Here is a 9,804-nt window from a genome sequence, read left to right as displayed (position 1 = left end):
CAATGCGCATTGTCTACACATCTCCCTTTAGGAGAAAGGTCATTAAGTTTAGTCCATTCCGTGCTACTGTAAAACATGACGGTGCAACATGTAACACGCCCTACTCCTTTGAAGATATGTAAGGCGTATTCCAAGTTAATAAAAAAAATGTAAGGTTCTTAATAACAAAAACAAACATACACATGAATATTATATTCCATTTCTACCAAGTATGTTCTGAAAAATGCCAAATGCCAATTTCCTTTAAACACGGCACCTTCAATCGTCTGTTGACAATCAAACAACCTACTATATACTCATTATTCAAATCCCCCACATGTAACTTGCTGACTCCACTACTCCCCACTGGATATACAGTATTTTTCCTTTCTGGCTGCAACAGACACTATCACAAAGAGTGTCTGGTTTCTATTATTTCAAATCCTTATCTATTTGTTTACCCAAGAGAGGCCCTTCTCTACAAGACAAGCCAAGTCTGTATAAATACTTGAGGATGTTGAACTGGGCCCCTCAGCAGCTCCGGAAACCCAGAGAAACATGATGAACTCTGGTTCAGATACTTTAGACTTCAAGGTTTTCATCTCAACTCATAGAAAAAGAGTTTTTAAAACAATAAGCGTCCCTACCTAGTTCGTGCTTTCCGGGGTTATCTGAGAACTCCATGACGTACATCTTCAGGCCGTGGTAGCTCCTCCCGATGGTGTAGACGCGGGTGATGTCCGGGCACTCGTCTGTCACAGACTTCATCAGCTAAGTTAAGAAGTTACACGGGATATATGTATTACCCTACTGTTTACTGTTTATTTCAGTTTATGTCCGATGTCCTGTTAACATACATGTACCACTTTGGTTTATCTGTGTTCTGTCAAACAAAAACTCAATAAAAAAAGTAAATGAATGTAAAAAAAAATAAGTTACAAGTTGGGCGTATAGTCATCCAAGGGTTAAATCTGAACTCTGAATGGATTTGCAAACTGTTATAGACTCACTGTAGCTTAACTGGAAAGATACTAATCATGCGTGGCCCTGCAGCCGTTTATCAAGCTCTAACCTTTCTCATGGCTGTGTAGTTGTGGTGTCCGAAGTCAAGATCATCTTTGGATCCAGCTGGTTCCCTCTCTGATGCATAGATGTCTGTTGGATCTAGAAGGAAAAAGCACAGTTAACATCCTATTGTTAACTGAAAGGCCTTTAAAAATGGACAATATTTCTATATATTTTGAAAAGTCACCGTGACTGTCCTGTTCTGAAAGTAAACTTTTGCAATGATTATCAGTATCACTCGCAGTCTGTAGTTCTGTAATATTTATTTTTTATTTAACCTTTGTTTAAAAGGTTCTACGAGGAACTTTCAGTTTGTGTTAATTATTGCACCCCCTTTGGACAAAAGCAGTAGTGTTTTTACTAGCTGTAGTTCCTTAGTGAGCGTACCCACGTGAAAGGCATTAAGAAAAACTATATAGGGGAAGGTGGGGTGATTTGTGCATTTTGGAAGTTGCAAAACCCCTTGTTTCTAGAAAACCGTGGAAGAAATTGGAAATGTGACCACATATTTAAGAAGAGCCATCCATTTGACTCATCCTGTAAAGAAGGGAGACACAAGGAATAAGATATAAGCACATTTAAGCTCAAAAAACTGTGTTTTGCCTTTCAAAGTAAAATTTCCATGATCAAGGTTTTTTGATTATTGTGTCTGAACAATTATAGACACGTTTGAAAACATTTGACACATGTTTTAGTGCTTTGGTATGCTATACTTTGAGTCTATATAGTTAGCACAATGTCAACCCTAAATTGCTGCATCATGCCTATTATCCAAAATTCTGGGGATGGGGTGATTTGTGCGCAAGGGCCTGGGTGAGTTATAAGTAAGTAAGTAAGTAAAATGTATTTATAAAAGCACATTTATGACAGTTTGCACTGTCCAAAGTGCTGTACATAGTGCATTCAGTAGGTAAACAATGAAGGTAAAATAACAATAACCAAAATAAAAGACGTAAAGCCCATACATCCACATAAACACAGATAGTAGTGCAGAGGTAAGTAAGTAGTGCAGAGGTTAATGGGGAGGAAACACCAGGGTGTACATATGGGTTTTGAGCCTTGATTTAAAGGCAGAAATGTAGGGGGAATCACATTTGTCAGGTGGCAGTTGGTTCCACAAGCACGGAGCAACTAGTGCAAAGTACATTTCTGAGAGTTGTGCCAGTGGCATGGCTGTATACGCTGGTCACCAAAAGAAAGTGATTGTCTACAGTAGCTCAGAAGAGGGTGACATCTCAATTCCACTTAACGACACCACTGATGAGAGTTCAGATGGCCAGAAAGATGATGATGGTGACTTTGTCATTGTGACACAATGACGCACAAATCTACGTGGGGTGATTTGTGCGACAAGACAACTTTTTTTCCGAAAGCTATATTTCTTAAACAGTTTATTCCAGATCCAAAGTTTTTATTGCCAGGGATGCACAACATCCTGAAATATATGTACATATTTGAGTTGGAGACATAACTGTCAAGGCCTCACTTTAAAATCACTTTGAGTAAAAAGTTGCACAAATCACCCCACCTTCCCCTACAAATATTATTCTTTGCACTGATGGTCTCGTTTGCTGTTAAGTGTAATTTATGATTATCAGAGGAAAAATTAGACTGATTCAGAAATGTATCAAAATTCCTTGTAGCACCTTTAACCAGGATAGGTATGCACTAGGTAATTAGGAAATACACATTAGACTGTGTGCACGTTTGCCTACCCTTCACCCTGCAGCCCAGTATCTCGGCCCGGAGGCAGACGGTTCCGTTCCAGTACCAGGTCTGAGGGTTGATGCGGATGTAACGGGCCACGGTGGGGACAGGGAGGACCGCAAGAACCAGCTTCTCTGGATTCTCAGAGCTTCCTTCAAAGATCTGCCAAATACATTATAGGTAGGCAAAGGATTTAACATTGTAGGATCCTCCTGCAATGCTGCTTTGAAATATTTACTGTTGAAACTAGAAGGCATTTTCTCCATTTGTCCATTTGGTCCAGACTGAAAATATATATTGGGTGGATTTCTATGAGATTTTGGTACAAATATGATGTTCCCATCAAGATAAATTGTTGTTACTTCCGTGAACTCTTGACTTTTCCTCTACAGCAGCCATGCCTCATCAGGCCAAAAGTTACATTTGTACAGTTCTGATTGTTACAGCCTTCATCAAGATGTATTTTAGTTTGAATGCACTCCACTTTTTTTTAGTAGAAGCTCTATTTGAGAGGTGACAAGTGCAAAAAGTATTTCTTATTATAATTTAAAACAGGGGGTGCTCATGGTGTCGTGGTTTAATCTATTAGAAAAACATTTTTAAACTGTTGTTACGCCACATTCACATGTCTTGTTCTTCTGTATTTGTTTTCCTTTTTCATTCTTTCTTCCCTGTGTGATCTTTCTTCACAGTCAATATTTCACTTTGGCACAAACTCTCTTTGAAAAATCTGTTTTCCATTTGCGTGAGGTTCACTAGTGGTCACGGCTGGTACATTCCTTACATCAATGAAAAACACACAACAAATACTTCTCACCGCTTCCTCTGTCCCGTTCATGCAGGTCATCCAGCTCTCTGTGTCGTTACTCAGCTGCACTTTATAGGTCTCGACCCAGTCCCAACTGTAACACAGAACCAGAAGGACAAATAATCAGTTTTTTAATAGAATTTAAAGGTGCACTGTGCAGTTTCAGGGGAGGGGGGCTGTTTACATTTGGTGCTTACAGGTAATTTATAAAACATACTTTCTCTACATGTAATTCTTAGTATTGAATAATTATATCATCATAAATCAAAACTAAATTATATTGAGGCAACTGGATCCAAACGTAAGACTAGAATATGCTTGTGAACCAACCTGTGGGCCCAGCTGCTGTAAACATAAACAGTGAAACAGTAACTTTGAAGCTAGCTTTCTAACTTCAAACACTTTTCCAGGGATCCAATTTTCTCGTGAGTAAAGTTTGTTTATTCACTTAAGAGAATATACCTCAGAAAATGTTCACTTCTCTGACACACCCAAAGTAACATAGTGCACCTTTAATGCAGTAAGTATAGCCAACTAATCTGTTTTTAGCAGCAATTTCAGAACAAAAACTTTGAATCCAGACACTACCTGACCTCCAGATGGAGTTGCGTCCCTGCAGAATGACTCCCGTGAACAGCGTCAGATGAATGGCGTCCACCTCAAACCACTGGTTCTGGTCCTTATGAGCAGCACACCAGGCTCCATCGTAGATATCCCCATCCTCGATGCCAGACTAGAAAAACACATGTAACTCATAAGATTTTCTGCTTTTGCCTACATGTTTAAACGTTGCATTACATCGTTTGGTGTTGACCCTGATTGTAAAATAATTGCTTTCAGACGGCAGTTGCAACAAACCCAGTCACTGTAGTTTTTTTTTTAGTTTTTTTATATAGCGGTAATTTAATATGCCAGTAAAAGCAGAGGAGGGCTTCATAGTCCATTAGGTTAACAAATATGCAGCCTGTAAACTCGGAAAGACATTAAAACATGACAAGGTGTGACGACAAGTGAATTTGAGTAACAAAAGTATTCAGCAGATGAAACGATAATGTGAATAATCCCTATAGTTGCAGCTCTTTTATAATGGTAAGCATACAAACAAATATTTATTTCTCTTCAAGCAGGATCTTTCCCAAAAGAAACACACTTAAAACCCTCTATATAAACAGCCTTTAATATTCCCTGGTTCCCCTTTTCTTAAGTCTCTTTGTATTTCTATTAGAAGCAGTTCATTGTACTTTGTGTGTTTGCAATGGCTGTGATCCAGAATCTTCAAACCCACCTGGATATTGAGCCTCCCCCTGTGAGGTCCCAGGCCTGTTCTCAGGGAGGAAGAAGCTCTGATCTGACTGTCATCCAACCGCAAGGACTCCATGCCGAGGGGAGGGCAGTCTGGAGAGGAGGGGAGAACACAAAATACCAAGTAACTAAGAGATAAAAATCAGCTCTGTGTTTATGTCTGTACCAATTAACTGGTGTTTAAAGTAGCTTTAAGGGAACTTTTTAATATTTCTGAAAAGGTCAAATTTCTCTTCTGATGATCATAAATTGAATTTAACAGCAGAAGGGACCAAAAAGAACACTATTTTGATATAGTTTTTCTGAATGCCTTTCCGATCACCCACTATGCTGGCTTCGTAAAATACACTACCGCTTTTGTGTAAAGGGGCCGCTAGAATCTACACAAACTGAAAGTTCCTTGTAACCACTTTAATATCAGTTGTTACCGGTTGTTACCCATGTATAGTATTTTTATTCACATGTAGTTCTGTTTATTATGCAAAAACCTAAGTCCCATTCATTTTGTTGTTTCTTTATATGTATATATACAGTATGTGTTTCTTTGTATTAGTTTAGTATACATTTTATTGGGTTGTCTAATTATTTTCTGTTGAAATCTTGAAACTATTTTATTTATTGCACTAATTCGTTTGTTATTTCTTCATTCTGTATATTTAAAATTATAATAAAACATAAAAAACATAAACGCTCTGGGAACCGGTTGCTGCTAAGGGGTTAAAAAGAAAAAGCTCTCTTTCTGCTTTTCTCTGAGTAAGCAAACACATGGCACATTTAATAGGAGGCTCCAGCAGTTGTTACAGTATGTGGTATATGAATAATCAGCCCCGAGGTCAGTTCTGTGGAAGACTGGAGGCCCCGCAACACACACACACACACACACACACACACACACACACACACACACACACACACACACACGCACACACACGCACACGCACACAGGCACGTGCACACACACACACGCACACGGACAGACACACACACACACACACACACACACAGATAGGTGGAAGTGTGGAGGAGGCCCTCTTCCAAGGAAAAGCTGCAGATAAGCGAATGAGTGAATAGTTTGAATGTAATTTGAGACCAAGTTGAAAAAGTGAAGTCCAGCCGAGCAGGGAGATGGGGGATAATACAGCTGCTGTGGGCTGGTTTTTTATGGGTTTGGGAAGAAGCTTTAAACAGTCACATTAATCATGACAAATACCACCAGTACTGGGAGTGAAAAAACAATGTGTTGTGTTCTCGTCAGGGCAAAAGATATGGGTTATGTTTTCACTGGAACTTTTATTTTTTTCGTAATGAGATTTTCTTATTTTCTTTTAGTATCAACATACAGTACACGTTCATAGAGGTAGTAACAATATCTATTTCATTTCACAGGCCTGAGCTTTATAAAAAATAAAACATATTTGGAACATCTGGAACATATTTGAAAGTAATGAAAGAGGAGAAGAATTAAGTTTTAAGGAGGTTTTAAATTAGCACTTCACACTATAACTTCACACTAGGACAAATCTCTTCCATACTGTATGTGTAGAGCTGTTATTAGTCCATCAATCAAATAGAATCCTAGTTTCTGGCAGACAAAATTGAATGTTTCTTGATTTATATTTTGCAGGTTTATATAGGTACTCACTAAGTACATTTACTCAAATACTGTACGCAAATTTGATCAAAAAATACATTATGATCTTAAGTGGGGTAAATTAACAATCTATCCATCAGTATTAAATACGTATTAAAGTCATTCCAATTTGCTCCACCTTTACCAGCCGCAACATTATAGCGATGAAGAAATTAATGCATCAATAATGTGATGATTCTGAAATAGTTAATGCTGCATAATGAGTAGAATACCTTTGCTATTGGTGCAAGTTTGAATTTGCATGCAACATATTTCTGACATTTCAAAACTGTGGCATTACTAGTTTAACTTTTAAGTTAAGTTAAAGCACTTCTTCCACCATTGACATCCGGATCTCCATGTGTCCCTGAAGGCATCATTAATGAATTGCACTTAACTGCTTCATTTAATTAAGATTAAAAAATAGGATTAATCAGATTGATATTTCTGGATTCCAACAGCTCAACGTCATAACAGAAAAAGTCTAACTGATCTACTTGGCATGATATTCAGGTGGTTGAATATATTTGTCCTACCTGGTCCTTTTTTGACATCCTCTTTTTTCTTATCTGTATTCTTCTTTTCTTCTTCGCTTTTGTTTTTGTCTGTGACAGTGGTGGAGTTGGTGGGTTTTGGTAACGTTGTGCTTGCTGCTGTCGTTGTTGGAGTCGGTCGAGCCACAGCTGCTGCAGTGGTTGTGTTTCTGGAGGATAAATAACTTTCTGTTGTAGCAGCACTAGTCTCGTTTTTCAGCGCTCCGCCAACGTCTAAAAATCCTCCCAGAAAAATCATCGCAGCCAACACGCTCCATGGCCTTCCCATCTTGCTCTTTTGTTTGCTCGTTGCTGCAGAGTGAGTGAACGGAGAAGAAAAAAAACTGTTCCCTCCGCCGGCCAGTTAATGTGGAGATGACAGAGCCAGCTAGAGCTCCATCCACATCCAACCTCCCCTCCCCTGCATAAATTCCAGGACAAAAGTCCCGCGAAAAAAAGTGTTTAAATTTTTTTTTTGCCATTTAAAGCTATAATGTGTAACTTTTTTTTTCATATAAATGAATGTCAGATGCATTTGAGCAATCACCAAAGGAGTTGACACAAAGTTGATCAAGCCTATCAGCTCCACAAAATCCTCTCTGAATTTCTCAGTATGGCAGCGTTTACAAACTGGTGTGTCTCCCCTCAGAAAAATCCAAAGAAGAGCCCAAGAAATGTTTCATTGGGATATTTTTACTGCTAAGAAAAGACCTGTACGTACAGCAGAAGGTATACAATACATGCAGTGTTGTTGTATTCTCAGAATTCCTCATAGTGGCAACACAAGTTACGCACTATAGCTTTAAGTGTATTTTCACTTTAGCTTTCTGCTAAATCTTTATTACAATGCACTTTTAACTTTTGCACTTTTTCCATAATAAATGTTTTGCTTTTACACTCATAAAATTGCCTTGCCTTGCCTCGCCTAAATAACAATATAACAACGACAGTAAATATATTGATGCATCTCTATCAAGTTATATCTTGGTTATATCTTATTGGACTGAATATACAAGCAAAGAGTTATTACAACCAATGGGCCCAGACTAAATGTAAATGTCACTTACACACTTACAGGGAACACATCATCCAATTTGTTTGTCTGTATACTTCCATCCAAACTACATATTATTGGGCTTGTCAGCGAACCGTCACATCTGTGTTGTGTTTAAGTTGCACTGTCATGATCTTGACTCACTTGGCCCCTCAACATGTGGTAACATTAATAAAGCCGCAATGCAAGACGGCATTAATATAAACAAGGAGTCACCGGCACCTTCTGAGCTGTGTATGAGCTGTTTACCAGATGGCCTGGATGCATTCATACACAAGCAGTCTATACAGTGAGGACATCTTTGTTTGTGTTTCCAGGTTTGACTGCAGCTTTAGTCTCTCTTGGAGCATTTCTAATGATCTTCTCTTTCGGCCCATAGTCTCCTGTACAACTCCAAAGCACCACCACAGAGTTTGTTGGACAGGTTTTAACTGCTGCTCCAAACCAAATTAAAGTTATTGAACATATGTTAAAAATAGAGTGTAAAAATCTCATAATATTACATATTTTAAGAAAACAAATTATTTTCAAATGCCATTATAGCCCTGATAAACTGAACAAGGTACGATTAGAAGTGTCTTAAACTTAAGAATATTAATTAGTGGCTTTAAGACCATGATTCTTGTGTTGATTCAAATATAAACAGCTTCCTGTCTCTTTGCAGAGACAAAAAATAGATAAGCCATGCAACATATCTCCCACACAACCAGGAAATGTGTTTTTCTTTATTAGTCATCATTTCTGAGTGATTTCTACGATAAAAGTGTGTCTGCGTTGTGTAGTGAAATGCCACCATTTTAAAAAGAGAAATTTATGATCGAAACTCTGTGATCTATACTGCGTGTTCTGGGAATGTAACTTTATAGTGTATTTGATTTTCAATCCGAAAGAACTTGTGAGGAGACAGCAGTTGTACAGTGCTTTGATGGACCAAGAAGTCAGGAACATGCTGACAACAGATGGATGATGGTAGGAAAGATGAATGCATATACAACAAAGATACAAATATTCCACATGTCAAAAAAACTGTCTTAAATCCTTTTCAAATATCAGGGAACTTATAAGAAAATGGATACATGGATTTGGCTTTTGAGTGAAAAAAATATTTGATCACAACATGACGCATTGTCTTGTGGTTTAGGCGGTTTAAAGAAGGTTTCCTGTTAATAAATAACATATATTGTTACACTCTCCACAGACTTTTCTAACTGTGACCCACTGAAGCAAAAACTCAATTTGGATTTAATGTGGACATGGGCTGCGAGAAGTTTGAGTATTATATATTTTCAAATAGTTTCCTTTGAAGGTTATTGATAGATGGATAGACAAATAGATTGATACTTTATTAATCACTTAAGAACAATTAGAACCAAATATGTGAACATACCATAGATAGTATATAAAACATACCCACCATTTCCAACAAAAAAAGTAAAGGCAGGCCTAGACAAAAATTCTAAAAAGTATATAATTTTATGTGATAGAAGCATCTTTTTCATTTGATCACTTTGTACTCCAAACACTGCAAGATAAATATAAAAATATATCGTACCCATCTGGGAAAAAATATGGTTATTAAAAATTCTACTTTTAATTCAAAAATCTTAATTTTTGTAGAGAAGTAATAGTAGTGGCGTATCCTTAAACGTGGCTTTTATTTTGAAATCGTGCATACCGTAGCCTGATTGGTCCATTCCGAAATGACGTGTCCACGGGAAATGGCCAC

At 37.8% G+C, this 9,804-nt stretch overlaps 1 protein-coding gene across 1 annotated transcript in view; it reads right to left on the bottom strand.

The window, feature by feature from the left end:
* The window catches only part of LOC307261398 (putative carboxypeptidase X1), a 23,348-nt gene extending 16,158 nt beyond the window's left edge, over positions 1–7,190 (bottom strand). Inside the window, exons 1-7 of the mRNA XM_080041939.1 lie at positions 7,028–7,190; positions 4,845–4,954; positions 4,153–4,292; positions 3,569–3,653; positions 2,760–2,913; positions 1,052–1,143; positions 627–750 (exon numbers count right to left, since the gene is read on the bottom strand). Of these exons, the coding sequence (XP_079898065.1) occupies positions 627–750; positions 1,052–1,143; positions 2,760–2,913; positions 3,569–3,653; positions 4,153–4,292; positions 4,845–4,937 (688 nt within the window). The 5' untranslated portion in view covers positions 4,938–4,954; positions 7,028–7,190. The remainder of the gene's footprint in view (positions 1–626; positions 751–1,051; positions 1,144–2,759; positions 2,914–3,568; positions 3,654–4,152; positions 4,293–4,844; positions 4,955–7,027) is intronic.
* Between the last annotated feature and the right edge of the window lie 2,614 nt (positions 7,191–9,804).

Source organism: Ammodytes marinus (assembly GCF_949987685.1).
Source record: "Ammodytes marinus genome assembly, chromosome: 15".
In the NCBI taxonomy this organism is placed as follows: domain Eukaryota; kingdom Metazoa; phylum Chordata; class Actinopteri; order Uranoscopiformes; family Ammodytidae; genus Ammodytes; species Ammodytes marinus.
Note: the sequence above shows the minus strand (reverse complement) of the source record. Positions and strands in the feature narration are given on the sequence as shown.